Below are 18163 nucleotides of genomic sequence, written 5' to 3' on the forward strand. Positions count from 1 at the left end.
CTGCTTGTGTGAACAAAGGTTTCAGAAAGCGATCTTTGGGATCTCTATATAAGGGGCAGGTTAACAGATAATGATGTATTCCACCCAAGGTTAACCACAAATACAAAGTCTGCCTGCATACAGGACCTTGTAGCAGCCATCCAAGACTGCAGTGGACATCACTTGGAAATGCAGCTCAATAAAGACAGTTCTTCAGGGAATGTAAGTTTGTTCAGATAACTAGCACTAAAATGCTCTGTTCTCAGTAGTGCTCTTTTTTTTAGAAAAAATGGTGCCGGAACTCATCATGAACACCTCCCTCCTTCTCTTAGAATGGCAATGGCACCCATCAGAGGTGCCAAAACTCAACTGAGAGATGCTGGGACCGAGTTCTGCTGAGTTCCCCCTGAAAAAAAACTTGCCTTGATGGAGGATGGAGAAATTGTTGGAGCTTCTGTGTGTTTAACTTGTAACTTGTGTGTGACTGAAATGTAGCCTATTGCCCAAATGTAAGAGACATGTCTGCTGCTCTGCCCATTCTTTTTTTTGGGGGGGGGGCCTGCTCAATGTTGGCATTGGGGTCCAAAGAAGCTTGGCTATTCAGGGAATGTGGCCCCTTGCAGAATTCCAAAGTCCATAGTAGCTCAGTACCTTTATTGGGCTAATTAAAATGTCACAAAATAGTGAACAAATGTCTTGAGTTCTCATCATCAAAGCCTGGTGTTAAGCAAGGTGTTGAGGGCAGGAGTGGAGACTGGTTTGGCGTTAAAGCCATAAAGTCTGCATTGGTCTCAGTCTTAAGATGGATTGTGAGCAGCAACAGAATTAATAGGCATTTGGAGGGCTTATAGTAACTTAAGATGTATGTACTGATGATTATTGCATTCAGCTTGTGAATAGATGATTGCTATGTTTTTTGTTATTATTAGCAGTATTTAAATAATATTTTTAATTTTATTTCTGTTTCTTTGTTAAATTTGCGAATAAAAAAATCAGTAACTAACTAAAAATAGTTGTGGGATTTCCTATGTCCTATGCAGGCTGCCCTTAGAGATGCTGGGATTAAGAGATACAACACCTGGCTGATTTGTTTTTTTCTTTCCTTTTTTAAAAAAAGCATCTCCTAAATCCTTGAATCATCCATTAAATGCCATGAGCATCTGCTGCTTCCTCTATTCTGGGGGGGTGGGGGGGAATGGAGGAGTAAAAGTTGACGCTTGCGCGCCACTCTACTTTTAAGTCTATGGTTACATTCGTTCGAGAAAGGAACCGGAAGTTGAGCCGCACCGTTCGTCATTCTGTCCAGTAAGTCTATGGAAGGAAGCGGAAGTGGTTTTCCGAGTACCGCTCAAATAAATGCGCCTGCAACAGCCGTCTAGGAAGCGGAAGGTCCGTTCCCATTAGTGTCCGTGCTCCTGCGCCCCTCGCTGGAAGGTTCCGAGGACGGGTCGTTCCCTCAGGTGAGTTTGGGGGAAGGGAAGGTCGAGAGTCGCTGCTTATTTATATGCTTTTTAATGCTAGTTGCATTTCCTCCAGGAGGCTGAGGGCATCGTACCCCGTTCTCTCCTCGCAACCCCCACCTCCCGTTTTAGGTTGCAGTCCTAACAACGTCTCCTTGAATTCAGTGGGACTGACTCCCAGAGAAGCGCGGTTAGGATTGCATTCTGGGATTCACGAAAAACAGCCCTGTGAGGTGGGCCAGAGTGAGAAAGGGAGGGATCGGGCCAAGATAATGGTTCCCTGCGGATTTGATCCATCCTCGGATCAAACACGCCCTGACATGCATATATACATACACATGTATACCTCGCCGTGTGCACATGGCGTGGCTGCTGAAAGGCGTAATAACAATTTTATTTTAATAACAATTTTATTTATACGCTGCCCATCTGGCTGGGTTTCTCCAGCCACCCTGGGCGGCTTACAGCACATTAAAAAAATGGTAAACCATTAGACATAAAAAAATTCCCCATCCAGGGCTCCCTTCAGATGTCTTTTAAAAGTGAGTTGATTATTTCCTTGGTATCTGAAGGGAAGGCGTTGCACAGGGCGGGTGCCACTACTGAGAAGGCCTGGTTCCTCTCTTCTCCTGTAGGAGTGAAGAGGCTTTAAGGAGAGTGGCACTTTTACCTGTAATCCTCACCCTGTCTTCCTAAGAGTAAGCCACTCTGAATTCATTGGGAATTATTTCTGAGTTGACATGGTTTGCATCCTTCGTTGGCTGATTTGCAAGGCAATGTTCCCATGCTGAAAAGATAATTCAACCACAGTCTATCTTGCCCCCAAATGACAACTAGACATCCTTTTGGTGCCTAGCTTATATTTCTGAGTTTCTAACACTGCCACACATTCTAGAAAATATGGGGGTTAGAATTCCCTTTAGTTGCACAAATGTGGCATGCCAGCTTTTGTCCATTCTCTGGAGTACCATGCTTCAATGTTCAAGCCTGATGTGTACATTCATCAGGTATGTATTTTTGTTTGTATGTCTTTAATGAGCTGGATATTATCCTACTTATGGAGTTATTGGAATGGACTAGAAAGATTGAATGGAAAGATTTAAAAGAGAGCAGCCAAAAATTCCTGATCGTTCAGCAGATTACATGGAGAGGTCCTGCAGTCCCATCACTCTCCTTCTCCTATACACACCTGCCATTTCAGAGATTGTTTAGCCTGTGTTTGGTCCTGAATTGGCATTTTCTGTAGGAAAGTAGACTAGTAAGTCATTGTGCATTGAATCCACTGTTGTCCCTGGGCTGGTAAACTGCAGGTTGTATTTTGGCAGTGTGCTGTATGTGGGGCTGCCTTTGAGGTTGGCCCAGAAGCTGCGGCTAGTGCAGAATGCAGTGCCTGAACTGCTCACTTGGGCTGACTATCATCATTGTGCTATACTGCTGTTGAAAGAATTGCACTGGCTGCCAATTAGTTACCAAGCTAAGTTTGAGCCGTTAGTTCTGGTACACAAAGCGGTATACAGTTTGGGACCAGGATACCTAAAAGATCAGCTCACCCCTTATATATCCAATAGATTACTATGCTCTTCAGGATATAATCTCACCAGGAGGTCCATTCCATACAATATAGGAATTGGGCCTTTAGCGTGGTAGTACATACCCTTTGGGACTCCCTCCAGACAGGCACTGTCTCTATTGTCTTTTCAGTCCCTACTGAAGACCATCCTTTTTCAACAGGTAAGTGGAAACCTTTATGCCACTGTGTTGGAACTTGTCCTTACATATGGAATTGCTTTTAGTTGTAAATGTGGAGTTATTTTTTCATATGGAATTGTTTTTGTTGTTGATGTGCTTACTGAAAATAAAATATCCTTTCATATATTTTATGCGAAGCGATTCATACACGGAATCAAGGAAATAAATAAATCTGGCCCTACACAGATTCCTGAAATGATGTTTGAAAGCAACAAGTCCCATGTTTTCCTTGTTTGCATACAGAATGTGATGGTTCCCAAGATTGAAATGGATCCCATGCAGAAGAACACTCACATCCTTGTTGGTGTTACTGGAAGTGTGGCTGCTTTAAAGTTGCCTATTCTTGTATCAGAGCTTCTAAAGATACCTGGGGTGAGTAGTTGTTACCTGGGCTGATGTGAGTAAATTGCTGGCTTTTGTATTTACAATGGGTCATTGCTTCTTTTTCTTTGTCTCCTTTTGCATTGGGCACAAACTGACTTAATAATTAGGCAAAGAGTTTCTCAAAGCACGATGTAAAAGAACATAACACGCCGCAGCAAAAATATATTTCCTATATTTCTAGGCTACCTTTATCCAATTCATCTACCTATTGTTCTTGATTAGTGCCTGTAACATGTCTAAAATTGTTGGAAGTGTTATGTAGAGTTTAAAATATAAAGATAGTCCCCTACTTGCAGACTCACTAACATGATACAAAATAAATGGAGAAGGAAGAGGAAAGCAAGCAAATTCAGCCACCAGTAACCTCAGCAGGATCCTCTGATCTGGACTAGTGACCTTCTTCCTTTTAAGTACACATGCAAGGCAGTCCATAGACCACAGGCTCTTTACCCTGACTTTTGAAACTTTAGATGTATATTTTAGGACCCACTTGATTTCCTGTGATTGTAAGTTGTTTTAAACTGTTTTTAATGTTGTGTTTTAATTGTTGTAACCAGCCCTGGGACCTCAGGGTGAAGGGCAGGTAATTGATAATAATGGCAGAGGCCAGAGATCATATCCCAGTGACAGAACAGGGTCTCTGATGTTGATCAGAAGGCACAGGCTAAAGCAACCCTTAAGGCAGGGGTCAGCAAACTTTTTCAGCAGGGGACTGGTCCACTGTCCCTCAGACTTTGTTGGGGGCCGGTCTATATTTTGAAAATAAAAATGAACGAATTCGCATGTCCCACAAATAACCCAGAGATGCATTTTAAATAAAAGCACACATTTTACCCATGTAAAAACAAGCTGATTCCCGGACCGTCTGCGGGCCAGATTTAGAAGGCAATTGGGCTAGATCCGGCCCCCCGACCTTAGTTTGCCTACCCATGCCTTAAGGTATCCAAATCCCAGGATTTTCTGTCAAGTTACACCTCATACAGTTCAGGGTTTGGAAGGCTACTCTGAATAGAGTTGGGAGGTTTCATGGGAATAATAATAATAATAATAATAACAATAATAATAATAATTTATTTGTACCCCGCCCATCTGGCTGCTTGCCGCTATATACCGTATTTTTCGTCCCATAGGACGCTCTGTCCCATAGGACGCACCTAGTTTTTTTGGGGGGAAAAATTTTTTCCCTTTACTTCCCCCCCAAAAGCAGGTCGGGGAAACCAAACCAGGTCGAGGAAGGGCGCTGCACCTCCCTGAGCTTGTGGGGCTGGCCGATGTCTGCCTCAGGCGGCAGGCTGCTATCCGCAGCGTGGGGAGCCCTGCGGGGAACTCCTGCAGGGCTCCCCACGCTGCGGATGTCTGTCCGGCGCGCGGGGCGCTCTGCTTCAGGGTGCTCTGCCCGCCCGGCGGCAGGCTGCTATCCGCGGTGTGGGGAGCCCTGCGGGGAACCCCTGCAGGGCTCCCCACGCTGCGGATGTCTGCCCGGCGCACGGGGCGCTCTGCTTCAGGGCGCCCCACCCGCCCGGCGGCAGGCTGCTATCCACAGCGTGGGGAGCCCTGCGGTGAACCCCCGCAGGTCTCCCCACGCTGCGGATGTCTGTCCGGCGCACGGGGCGCTGTGCTTCAGGGTGCTCCGCCCGCCCGGCGGCAGGCTGCTATCCGCGGTGTGGGGAGCCCTGCGGGGAACCCCTGCAGGGCTCCCCACGCTGCGGATGTCTGCCCGGCGCACGGGGCGCTCTGCTTCAGGGCGCCCCACCCGCCCGGCGGCAGGCTGCTATCCACAGCGTGGGGAGCCCTGCGGTGAACCCCCGCAGGGCTCCCCACGCTGCGGATGTCTGTCCGGCGCACGGGGCGCTGTGCTTCTGGGTGCTCCGCCCGCCCGGCGGCAGGCTGCTATCCGCGGTGTGGGGAGCCCTGCGGGGAACTCCTGCAGGGCTCCCCACGCTGCGGATGTCTGCCCGGCGCACGGGGCGCTCTGCTTCAGGGCGCCCCGCCCGACCGGCGGCAGGCTGCTATCCGCAGCGTGGGGAGCCCTGCGGGGAACCCCTGCAGGGCTCCCCACGCTGCGGATGTCTGCCCGGCGCACGGGGTGCTGTGCTTCAGGGTGCTCCGCCCGCCCGGCAGCAGGCTGCTATCCGCAGCGTGGAGAGCCCTGCGGAGAACTCCCACAGGGCTGCCCAGGCTGCGGATGCGCTCCCGATGCGCTGGGCGCTCTACTTTCAGGGTGCCCGATGCTCCGGGAAGCAGGCTGCTATCCGCAGCCTAGACAGCCCTGCTGGACCTCCTGCAGGGCTGCCCGGGCTGCGGATGTCTTCCTGAAGCCTGGAGAGCGAGAGGGGGCGGTGCGCACGCACCCCTCTCGCTCTCCAAGCTTCAGCGAAAGCCTGCATTCGCCCCATAGGACGCACCCAGATTTCCCCTTCATTTTTGGAGGGGAAAAAGTGCGTCTTATGGGGCGAAAAATACGGTAATCCCAGAACAGACATGCTTGCGGCTATATCATCCCTTGAGCTGTTGTATGTAGTAATGCCTCTGATCGGTAGATGTCACTGTTAGCCAAGGCTGAGTGAGTTTAATAAGATGTGTTTTTCCCCCTCTTTAGGCTCAGGTTACAGCCCTGGATTTTGCAGTAACCTGCAAACCTATTTATGCCCATCTAAGATGATTTGCGTTCCATTTGAATGGATGCTAGACTGCATCTTTTGAAAGAGGTGTACTGTACATCCTCTGAGAAATTTCATTGCTCTCCTGGTGCCTTTGTGGTAATATAACAAAATCCTTTGCTAATTTCAATTACTAGAGATGCCTGAATTCATGGCTGACAACTGTAGCTCATGAGACTTGGTTCATGAGTTACTACTCCAAATATTTGCTTGAAATACAGTGGTACCTTGGGTTAAGTACTTAATTCATTCCGGAGGTCTGTTCTTAACCTGAAACTGTTCTTAACCTGAAGCACCACTTTAGCTAATGGGGCTTCCTGCTGCTGCTGCGCCGCCACTCCACGATTTCTGTTCTCATCCTGAAGCAAAGTTCTTAACCCGAGGTAATATTTCTGGGTTAGCGGAGTCTGTAACCCGAAGCGTATGTAACCTGAAGTGTATGTAACCCAAGGTACCACTGTACAACCCTCAACTAGCACACACACAAAAGTCTAATGGCACCTTAAGCACTATAAAAAATGTATTGTTTGCCTAGGAAGCTGGCTTACCCCAGTCCAAGCAATTTGTGTCCCTTGTGTCTCCAGGATCTCATGCAGAGAAAGTGTTTCCCATCATTTGCTAACTGATCCTTTCACCAGGAATGAACCTGAGACCTTCTTCATGTAAAACAAGCTATGGCCCTTCCACTGAGGTGTGACCTGTCTTTACTCCAGGGCCTTAAAAACATAAGATGACCCTGCTGGATCAGGCCAACCTAGTCCCCTATCCAGTTCTCACTGTCAGCAGCCAGAGGCCTGTGGGAAGTCTGCAAGCTAGGCAAGAAAGCCATTTTTCCTAGTGGCAGCTGGTAGCCTTGTTCTTTCCTTCATGCACGTGTCTTTTCTTTTAAAAGCCTTGTTTATTAACTGAACACAGGACACTTTGCATCCAACAGGAGAATTGTGCCGTTAAACCCAGAGGTGTATAAGATTCCAGCTTGGTACTGATGTAAAAATTGGGGTTTGGCGATTGCTGCCCAACTCCCCATGGGACTCGGAGTCCCCTAAGTCCATGATCGGTCAGAGAAAAATAAATGGAAGTAGGATCCAGTGGAAAGCAAGGCAGATATTTATTTTTCTGTTGCAACAGAGTTCCCTCTCCTCCTTCCAAGGAGGGAGAGATCCTGAACAAAAGTATGCAGGAACCTTTAAAGACTTTTGACTTTGCCCAACCCCCTTAGCCAAAGACGACCCTAAAATCATCATCATACATACATCATAGGAGGCATCTACAGCAGAAATAGCTGGGATAGCAGGCTTGTTGGTTTTTGAATGTCTGATGTAGATTTTTTCAATTTTGTTGTTCTGTATGAGACAATGACAATAAAGATTATCTTATTTATGGTATTTAAACCCTGTCTGCCAGGATACTTGATAATGTTCGCTGGGCAGCCTGGCCATTCTTTTGTGATGGATACTTTAGTTCCTAAATCCAGGTCACAGGGTCACCCTATTCATACACAAATATGCCCTTAAGACAGGATTTGTAAGTGAAAAGACAATGGGAAGGCTGTCCCCATTTGCCTCCCTTACTGCAGAGGAATATTTGAGGTCATTAGGAGAGTCAAAATGGCTTCAGGATTGCTCTCCTGTACTGTTATGTGTGTATTCATGCATATTTATGTTATTTTTGAGAACTTAGAATTCTTATAACAGTGCAAAAGACATACACTTAGAATCAAAGATTTCTGACGCTTAGAAACTGTGTCTAAGAGCCAGAATTGAATGGCACTCAGTGGTCTTCCACACAAAAACTTATTTGTGGTTATTATTATTATTTTATTATTATTTATTATTTATACCCCGCCCATCTGGCTGAGTTTCCCCAGCCACTCTGGGCGGCTCCCAATCAGTGTTAAAAACAGTACAGCATTACATATTAAAAACTTCCCTGAACAGGGCTGCCTTAAGATGTCTTCTGAATGTCAGGTAATTCTTTATCTCTTTGACATCTGATGGGAGGGTGTTCCACAGGACGGGTGCCATCACCGAGAAGGCCCTCTGTCTGGTTCCCTGTAGCCTCACTTCTCGCAATGAGGGAACCGCCAGCAGGCCCTCGGCGCTGGATCTCAGTGTCCGGGCTGAACGATGGGGGTGGAGACGCTCCTTCAGGTATACAGGACCGAGGTTGCCCCTTGTAGCAGACCCACCACTTAATACCACCAATTAATAATGCAGCGGATGTGCTCCCGCTAACTTCCCCCAATTAAATATAGTGCACCCACCTCATGGTACACCAATTGCACAAATTTATACAATTTACCACAGATTATCTAGTGGGGACTTGTGTGATGGAAAACTTAATTTTAAAAAGTAATGAAAGCTCAGAGTCTGGGACATCTGCCCAGGGACACCAGTGAAATCCTTTGTGGCATTGTGAACCCCTGCTCTTAAAAATACTTTCACAGTCCGAAGAAGGTATAATAGTTAGCTTGTTAGTTAATACATGCAAACCATGTTTCACTAAAAGCTCCCATCCCCCCATTTAATATGGCAACAAAATTTCATTTTTAAAAGTTATTTTGAAGACAAGTACAGTACTTATTCCATTCCGAAGGAAATCAGGCCTGAGTGCTCACTGGAAGGACAGATCGTGAAGCTGAGGCTCCAATACCTTGGCCACCTCATGAGAAGAGAAGACTCCCTGGAAAAGACCCTGATGTTGGGAAAGATGGAGGGCAGAAGGAGAAGGGGACGACAGAGGCCGAGATGGTTGGACAGTGTTCTCGAAGCTACCAGCATGAGTTTGACCAAACTGCGGGAGGCAGTGGAAGACAGGAGTGCCTGGTGAGCTCTAGTCCATGGGGTCACGAAGAGCCGGACACGACTAAACAACAACAACAGCAGTACTTATAAAACAGCAGGTGGCAAGCATTATCTTAGAAGAGGCATTCATTCCTGTAAGAGTGAGAATGGGGAATAGCTATTCTGAGATGGTACCTCCTAATACACCTGTGTGCATCATCTCAAACTCCCTCTTTCCCTCACCTCCCAGATAATACACCAGAAGACACATAAAGCTCATTTCCTAGATAAATGAGAAGGGTTTTTTTGTTTGAGAAGGAAGCAGGAGAGAGATTTTTCTAAATGAAGCCCTTTTTCTGCTTATGCTAGCATAAAACATCCTTAGCCAACTTGGTGCCCTCCAAAAATTTTGGACCACAATTCCCATCAGCCCCAGTCACCGTGTGCTGGTTGGAACTGATGGGAGTTGTACAGTGGTATCTCGGGTTACAGACGCTTCAGGTTACAGACTCTGCTAACCCAGAAATAGTACCTCAGGTTAAGAACTTTGCTTCAGGATGAGAACAGAAACCGTGCAGCGGTGGCAGGAGGTCCCATTAGCTAAAGTGGTACCTCAGGTTAACAACAGTTTCAGGTTGAGAACGGACCTCCAGAAAGAATTAAGTTCTTAACCCGAGGTACCACTGTAGTCTGAAATAATCTGGACAGTGTCGGGTTGGCAAAGACTAGCATAAACTTTTGCAGTTAAAGACTGATGGGGAAACCAAATACAGTGTTAGTTGATTCAAGATGGCTCCTGTTGAGCTATGATTCCAGTGGCTGCTTAATTTGTTACTGCCTGCAGACACGGGATAAATTTTCATGCATACAAAATATACCTCAAGAAATGCCTTAATCCAGGGATTAGAACCTGCAACCCTCCTGAAGTTGTTGAATTCCAACTGTTGTCACCTCCAGCCTGCCTGACCAATGGCCTGGGGTTATGGAAGTTGTAGTCCAATTATACGTGGAGTGCCACAGTTTTTTCATCCCTGCCTTAATGTGCCATCAGACTCCTTGATTTGCAATCCGGGGGTGCCCCCCCCTCTCCACAATATAAAGACTATTTGTATATAGGATTGCAGTCTAAGAAAGTCCATCTGGTTCTTTCGATTCTGGCGTACTGGGAAGAAAAAAGGCTTCCTTCATCCAGAGTTTATTCTGAACCAGAATGTTGCTCATCAACAGTCATGATTACATTCCAGCTTGGATAGCAGAACTGAGCCTCCCTCGACCTTGATGCTGGAATGCAAGGGAGGCTGATTAATGGCTTTAATTGGCCCTGTTCCGCCATTAAATAATGGACTAGGATGAACAACAACAGCAATGTTGTACATTCTCTTTGGTCAGCAGCAGCTGGGAAATCTTCGTGGCTTTGGCCTGGAATGTTTCCCTGATAAGACACCTATAATGTGCCGGTCTCCCTGCTTTAAGCAAACAAAGGGAAACTTGTCCAATTCAGTTTCCCCCCAGCCCTGTGGTCTCCAGATACTGTTGAGTAACAACTCCTATCATTCCTGGCCATTGATCTTGCTGTCTGGGGTTGGTGGGGGTTCTAGTCCAGCAGCGCCCGAAGGGCCGGAGGGTGAAGAAGCCTGGTCTAAATGATGTTGCAAAATTGTCATAGCCTGGCAATTGAGCTGTAAATGTTGGACTACAACTCTCATCATCCCTGATCGTTGGCTGTGCTAGCTGGGGCTGATGGGAGTTGGAGTCCAGCCACAGCTTCCCCAACTCTGATCTATACAGAAATGAATTTTAATTGGGAAAGTGACTTATGGGAGGGTTGAGAAAGATAGACAAAGGAAAGTATAGAAAAGGAGAAGTCATTTATTCACCAGATCTCACTTTGTTTTTAAGGCAGTTGTGGGGAGGGTCTTTTTGGACTCCATTTTTTTTGCCATTTCTCTTACAGAGGAGAAAGGGGCTTCAAGTTTTGATTTTCCCTCTTGCTTATTATACATGCCCCGGGTAATGTTTACACTGGAGTAGTTCTTGGAAAGCTTCTGTTTTCTAGGACTGAATGTTTTGTTTCTTTTTTCCCTCCAGTCCTTATTGCTTCCTTTTTGGCATTCCATTTCCTTCTGATTCTTTGAAATGAGACCTGTTTTCAGATTTTTACTAGTTTTCACCAGAGGACCACTTCTATGTTCCACTACTTCTTACCTGAGACCCACATGAATCTTTCTCCTCCTTCTTTAGGTCTTGAATGGTAGCTATACATTTCTCTTGATATTTATGTTAAAATGACGGGCTGTTAGAACAACTAGGAATTTATAGTGTGATGTTATACATGCATACTCAGAGAAATAAGTCTCATTCACCTTATTGGGACTTACTCCCAAGTAACCGTGGGAGCCTTAGAAAGATTCTGTACCAGTATAGGAGGTGGCAATGAAGGATGGCAGTATTCAACTTGTTGCTGTTTTTGGAAAATATGCTGTGCTGTCCTGTCCCTCAATTCCCTGTTCTTTCTGCATTATGCAATCCTATGCATTCTTAATTGTATATATTAGTCATATTCATCTTATGCTTTAGTACAGTGTAGTCTTTCATATACAGTGGTACCTCTGGATACGAACGGGATCCGTTCTGGAGCCCCGTTAGTATTCAGAAGCAAACGCAATGTTCGTCTGCGCATGTCACAATTCGCCACTTCTGCGCATGCACGTGACTTCATTTTGACCATCTGCGTGAGCGGCGAAACCCGGAAGTAACATGTTCTGTTACTTCCGGGTCGCCGCGGAGTGCAACCCGAAAGTGCTCAACCTGAAGCACATTTAAGCCGAGGTATGACTGTACTTATTTCATCTTTCATGGACATATTATTCTTTTGTGCTACGTTTCTATCATGGTCACAAGCTTATACATATTTGCCATTTGTCTACAGGGGGAACCTCAGCCCAGGGGCCAAATCCTGCCCTCCAGACATCTCTGTTGGGCTTCTAGGACTCTCCCTACCAAACACTTTCCTCAGCCACCTTCCTTTCTGGCTTTGCTTTTCACCCTCCTTTACTGCTGGAATGTGTCCTCAAACTCTGTTCACGCTTCTTGCTTGTCTGGGTGTTAGGTGGAAAATGTTGAGACTAGCCTACCGTACAAAGATAAAGCCAACACTCACACTTGTCTCTGTGCCTATTTTCACCTCTGGTCTTCTTCGCTACTGGCACGTGGCCCCCAGAAGGTATGAAAATGGTTCTCTAACCCTGGCCCGCCGTGATTTCAATCCGCCTTGGAACCAAGTCCACAGAAGTGACTTAGCCTGCAGAGAAATGTTCTCGTCTGCTGGGGACTATCTGAAGAGGCATGGAGAATGCCATCCCTTCGTCAGCAGCCCTTTGCAGTTCTTTGCTGTGCACAGAGGGAGGGTTGGGGTGCTGCTCCATTGCTCCTCCTTCAGCCTGCTCCCTCACCTGAATGCCAGTTCCTTTTCACCTACCTAGTCAGGCAAGTGCTTAATTGCAAGGCTGATGGGAATTAACTTTTCAGGTGTGTTTCGCTTGGAATCTGGTTCTGTGGCCCTATCTGACTACACCTCCACTAGCTCAGTGGAGTACAAATAAGACTTAAGTTTCAAAAGAGTTAAACTCTTTATCTAAACGGCCTTGGTCCAGTATATCTGAAGGAGCGTCTCCACCCCCATCATTCTACCCAGACATGGAGGTCCAGCACCGAGGGCCTTCCGGCGGTTCCCTCACTGCAAGAAGCCAAGTTACAGGGAACCAGGCAGAGCGCCTTCTTGGTAGTGGTGCCCGCCCTGTGGAACGCCCTCCCATCAGATGTCAAAGAGAACAACCACTACCAGACTTTTAGATGACATCTGAAGGCAGCCCTATTTAGGGAAGCTTTTAATGTTTGATCTATTACAGTATTTTGATTTTTTTTTTGAAGCTGCCCAGAGTGGCTGGGGAGGGTATGTATGTATGTATGAATGAATGAATAAATAAATAACTATCTTGAATGGCTTCTTTTCTTTCCTCCTTCTCCGTGCTTTCCCCACCCCCGCTTTTTTTCTTTCCAGGTGGAAGTGCGGGTGGTGACTACTGAGAACGCAAAGCACTTCTATAACCCCCAGGAAGTCCCTGTGACCCTCTACAGCGATTCTGATGAATGGCAGGTTGGTGTTCAATGCCACTTAACTTTTCAGTTAGGAACATAGAAAGCTGTCCTATACTGAGTCAGACCACTGGTCTCCATTTAACTTAGTATTGCCTACTCTGACCGGCAGCAGCTCTGCAAGATTTCAAGCAAGATTCTCTCCCAGTCTTACCTGGAGATGTCAGCATGTGTAGGGCGAAGCACATGCTCTACAGCACCTCTCCCAAATCAGCATCCTTTTTTAAAAATGAAGCATACTGGTTTTTTTAAGCGTGTGGAGGGAAGTAGAGAAAATGAGGCTGTCAATTCATTCCTGTCCATCCCCAAAAGGCTGCTCAGAAGCTCCTTGCCACACTCTTCATGCCAGCCTTTGCAGGGCTGCGAGTGTCCTGCCTGGACACCTTTGCTCTTGTAAAGAGCAAAGTGTTGCTTGCGTCTTCAGGTGTTCAAGCCTCGCATGATGAGTGAGAGAGAGGAGAGGAGCCCATTGCCTCTACGCTCTTGATTGCATCCCTTTCTTGGGTTTAAGCATCTTGCCATATTGAAAGGACATCCCTTTGCAGCGGGCAACCCTTTCCGTGTGTGGAGATTCCCTGCATGATTGAGGACCCTAGAAGTTCAGAGTTGCAAATCACCTGAGAATCCTCTACCGGTAGGGCAGTCTCCCTACAATTAGCCCTCCAACTCTTGGAGGGCGACAGGGTCAGCATTTATATGCAAGTCTGCATTTATATGCAAGTTGTTCACACGTTGCGAGTTTGTATAAGTCTTCAATCATACTGTAGAAGAGAGCTGCATTTTTATTTTTCCAATTCATCAGTATCAGTCTTTTTGTTGTGATAAGGGCACGGAGAGTCTACTTGTATTGTCCTTTTGTCTCTGTTCTGCATTTTTCTAAGGTGAGAATTTCCCTTGCCCCTAAACATTCCAAATAACCTTCAGATATCTTGCAAGGTGCAGTGGGGCTTAGTGTCTGTTAGTGTGTTGTACCTATACATACCAGGTGATTTCACTGATTTGAGGGTATTTTCTGCAGCTGTGGAAAAAGCGTGAGGATCCTGTGCTGCATATTGACCTGAGGCGCTGGGCTGACCTTCTGCTGGTGGCTCCTCTGGATGCAAACACCCTGGCCAAAATGGCCAATGGCCTCTGCGACAACTTACTGGTGAGTTTCTGCAAGCTTCGTCTGATGCTTCATGCAGATGTCCCCATCACTGATACCTGCCTGTATCTGCCAAGCTTCTGTTTCTGTCCATTTGCTTGAGGCTCAGGTTTACACTCTCTTGTATTGAACTGGAAATCCTAGAATGTGTTGCAAAGAAACTAAATACCGTATTTTTCACTCTATAAGACGCACCAGACCATAAGACGCACCTAGTTTTTCGAGGAGGAAAACAAGAAAAAAATATTCTGAATCTCAGAAGTCAGAACAGCAAGAGCGATCACTGCGCAGTGAAAGCAGCAATCCCTCTTGCTGTTCTGGCTTCTGGGATAGCTGCGCAGCCTGCATTCGCTCCATAAGACGCACACACATTTCCCCTTACTTTTTAGAAGGGAAAAAGTGAGTCTTATAGAGCAAAAAATACGGTAATTTGCTTCAGATTCATACCTCCATGCCTTTGTTCTTTGCCTGTGTGCCCATTTCATCATTTTTGGTGGAATAAAGCTACTTAATTTCCTTTAATGCAAATAATATTTTGCTAAATTTATATTCCGCCCTTCCCAGAGGTGCTCAGGAGGGTAAACAACAAGAGATAAAACAGCAAAAACATATTGAAAAACATTTCCAATACAGGTGCAGACTAGGAAAGATCTCTACTTAAAAGGCTTGTTGAAAGAGGAAAGTATTCTGTAGGTACTGGAGAGGCAATAGATATGGTGCCTTTTTAAGGGGAGGGTATTCCAAAGGTATGTGGGTGGCGCTATGGGTTAAACCACAGAGCCTAGGACTTGCCGATCAGAAGGTTGGCGGTTTGAATCCCCGTGACGGGGTGAGCTCCCGTTGCTCGGTCCCTGCTCCTGCCAAGCTAGCAGTTCAAAAGCATGTCAAAGTGCAAGTAGATAAATAGGTACCGCTCTGGTGGGAAGGTAAACGGCGTTTCCGTGCACTGCTCTGGTTCGCCAGAAGCGGCTTAGTCATGTTGGCCACATGAGCCGGAAGCTGTACACCAGCTCCCTTGGCCAATGAAGTGAGATGAGCGCCGCAACCCCAGAGTCGGTCACAACTGGACCTAATGGTCAGGGGTCCCTTTACCTTTTTATTCCAAAGGGAAGGGGCCACCATAGTACAGGCCCAGTTCCTACATTGTGTGGAAAGCACTTCCTGATTAGATGGAATCTGCAGGAGACCCTCTTCTACAGAGAGCAGCGATCAATTGGGTATATATGGGGTGAGACAATCTTTCGGGTACTAATGATTACATGATGATTATGAGTAGTGTTCAGCTAAGTTTGACTCCAAGTAGATCCACTGAAATGAATGAACGTTGCTAAGTTAGAGCCATTAATTTCAGTAGGTCTAGTGTAGTTGAATTCCATCCTGTGAGTTTAATACCATGTTTCTAAGCAATACTTCCAAGTTCTTGTTTTGACCCTTAAAAGCCCCAAGCCTGCCCTCCCCAACCAGGTGCTCTCCAGATGTTTTGGTCTTCAACTCCCATCAGTACCAGCCAGCACAGTACCTGCATCAGTACCTGCCTGCACTTTGGTTGTATCCAGCGTTTGTCATCCTCAGGGTAGACACATTGAAATTAATGGGCATGGCTAACGTAACACCATTATTTTCAGTGGGTCTACTCTGAGTCACACTAAGATGAAGATGACTCTGGGGTGGGGGCTATTCCGGACAGGGCCTTTTCTGTGGTGACACCCAAGCTCTGGGACTGCCATGTCCCAGGTGCCTACATTTGTTGGCTTTTAGACGCCAGTCGAAAACTTTGCTTTAATTTCTCAAGCTTTTCAGGGAGATATGTCCCAACTAAGCTCTGTTACTTCCTTCTTGGCTGCATTCAGATACTCAACTCACATTTCAGATTTCATTCTTGTTTTGCTCTTTCTCTCCCCCCCCATTATGAATTGTTTTCAGCTATTGTCGTGAGCCAATTTATTAATATGGTGTTCATCGCTTTGGGGGTCTTTGGGCCCCGAAGCCCCAGCGAACAGTAGCATGACTCATCTGTGGTCGTTTCTAGTTTGTCAGCCAAGGAATGGGATGGGTCATTCCTTCCTTGCTTGCATTTGTGCAGATGCACTACCCATGTGGCAAGAGAGGCTGTCCAATGCTTTGCCTGCCTTTGCAGACATGCGTCATCCGCGCCTGGGATCTAAGCAAGCCGCTGCTCTTCTGCCCCGCCATGAACACCGCCATGTGGGAGCACCCCATCACTGCTCAGCAGGTGGATCGGCTCAAGAGCTTTGGCTATGTGGAAATTCCTTGCATTGTGAAGAAACTCGTCTGTGGAGATGAAGGTTGGTAGATAGCCAGCACACTTTCCCTTCGTCCTTCCTTCCCTTTAAATGAAATTATGGGGATGGCAGGAGGTATGCCCTGTGGGCTGGTTCCCATGCTGCGTTTCAAAGATGCTGCTGGGCTCCTTTGAGTCACTCCAGGAACATCCAGAAATTGCTACACATTCTTTGGAAGAAAGCTTCCAATATTTACAGTGCAATCTTACACGCATATACCTCTGAGTAAGTCCCCTTGAACCCTGCAGAGCAGACATGTCTAAGATTGCACTGCCAGTCACTGGAGCAAGATGGTTGGAGCATATTAAACCTATCCTGGTCCGACTGCACTAGCTACCAATTAAGCTTCTGGGTCCAATGCAAAGTGCTGGTTTTGCCCTATAAAGCCTTAAACGGCTCAGGACCGCAATTTCTCAAGGACTGCCTTTTTCCATATGAACCGACACAGACCCTGAAATCATCTTCTGAGGCCCTTCTTCGTGTGCCGCCTCTTTGAGTGATCCAGAGGATGGCAACATGAGAACGGGGTCTTCTCTGCAGTGGCTCCCCATCTGTGGAATGCTCTGCCCAAGGAAGTTCGCCTGGCGCTTTATTATACACCTTTAGGTGCCAGGCAAAAACGTTCCTTTTTAACCAGGCCTTTGGTTGATTTGATCCTATGTCCTTTTAAAACATGGTGGGTTGTTTTGGTGGGGGCGTGTTATTGGGTTGTTGTTTTTATTCTGATTGTATATGTTGCGATCTTTTCTGTGAACTGCCCTGAGACCTCCAGGTATAGGGCGGTATATAAGCTCATTTAATCATCACCATCATCACCACCATCAGTTTGATTATCTGATTAATAATTTCAAAGGTGGTCCTTCAGTTGTTGTTCAGCTCCTATCATCCTTGATGATTAGCCATGCTGGCTGGGGTTGATGGGAGTTGGAGTTCAGCAACATCTCGAGGGCTATGGTTGCCCAGCCCTGGTCAAAAGGAAGGTGTATTCAGCCTTGGAGATCAGAGCTGGAGGAGAGAACCATCTCTCCCTGTGAAGGAGCTTGGCCTCACCCTGCTTCTGTCCTCGCTTTACAGGTCGTGGCGCCATGGCAGAAGTGCCAACCATTGTGGCGAAAGTAAAGGCGATCCTGTCAGAGCGGGGCCTGTTGGCACACAGCTGATCCCCAGGAACGGACAGCATTTCTTTCTCCTTCTGGGGACTATGAAGGTAGAAAGAGCAGGGAGGGAAAGTGAAGACCACAAAAACTGGATCCTTACTGGCAGCTGTCTCTGCATGGTTGGAGACCTCCTGCACTTGAACTTGAGAGTTTTGATTGGGTGGGCGGAATCCTCTGTAATTCCTTTTCTGCAACCCCAGTGTTTGTTCCAGCTTAAAGAGGGAGTTGTAAACTCACAATATGCCAGGCAGTTTTAATGGTGTGGCATTTACCTTGCAGACAAGAGAGGGTGTTCATAAAAAGTCAGGAGAGCAGCTGTAGTAGAGGTTCATAACGGTTTCTTAGGTCTAGCCTTTGTACCAGGGATTTCACAAGATTAGAATGGGAGC

The 18163-nt window shown here is 46.6% G+C and overlaps 1 protein-coding gene across 4 annotated transcripts; it reads left to right on the forward strand.

Annotated features, from left to right (window-relative positions):
- Positions 1-1325: 1325 nt before the first annotated feature.
- Positions 1326-18015, forward strand: PPCDC (phosphopantothenoylcysteine decarboxylase). 4 transcript variants are annotated; one of them, XM_081887826.1, is made up of 6 exons: positions 1326-1439; positions 3432-3560; positions 13076-13171; positions 14189-14317; positions 16452-16620; positions 17692-18015. In XM_081887826.1, the coding sequence occupies exons 2-6, from the start codon at positions 3438-3440 to the stop codon at positions 17775-17777; spliced, it is 603 nt and encodes a 200-aa protein (XP_081743952.1). In that variant the 5' UTR covers positions 1326-1439; positions 3432-3437; the 3' UTR covers positions 17778-18015. The 4 variants fall into 4 exon arrangements, with proteins under 4 accessions (XP_081743952.1, XP_081743954.1, XP_081743951.1 ...); XM_081887828.1 differs by lacking the exon at positions 1326-1439 and adding an exon at positions 1568-1672; XM_081887825.1 differs by lacking the exon at positions 1326-1439 and adding an exon at positions 2363-2446.
- The last annotated feature ends 148 nt before the right edge of the window (positions 18016-18163 follow it).

Source organism: Podarcis melisellensis (genome assembly GCF_964234715.1).
Source record: "Podarcis melisellensis genome assembly, chromosome: 14".
NCBI lineage: Eukaryota > Metazoa > Chordata > Lepidosauria > Squamata > Lacertidae > Podarcis > Podarcis melisellensis.

Bases quoted from the DNA above. Each gene is read 5' to 3' on its own strand.
- PPCDC (XM_081887825.1), top strand. From the start codon at position 2,378: ATGCCAGCTTTTGTCCATTCTCTGGAGTACCATGCTTCAATGTTCAAG. The intron at 2,447-3,431 runs GTATGTATTTTT...GTTTGCATACAG, and splicing joins CTGATGTGTACATTCATCAG to AATGTGATGGTTCCCAAGAT. The intron at 3,561-13,075 runs GTGAGTAGTTGT...TTTTCTTTCCAG, and splicing joins AGCTTCTAAAGATACCTGGG to GTGGAAGTGCGGGTGGTGAC.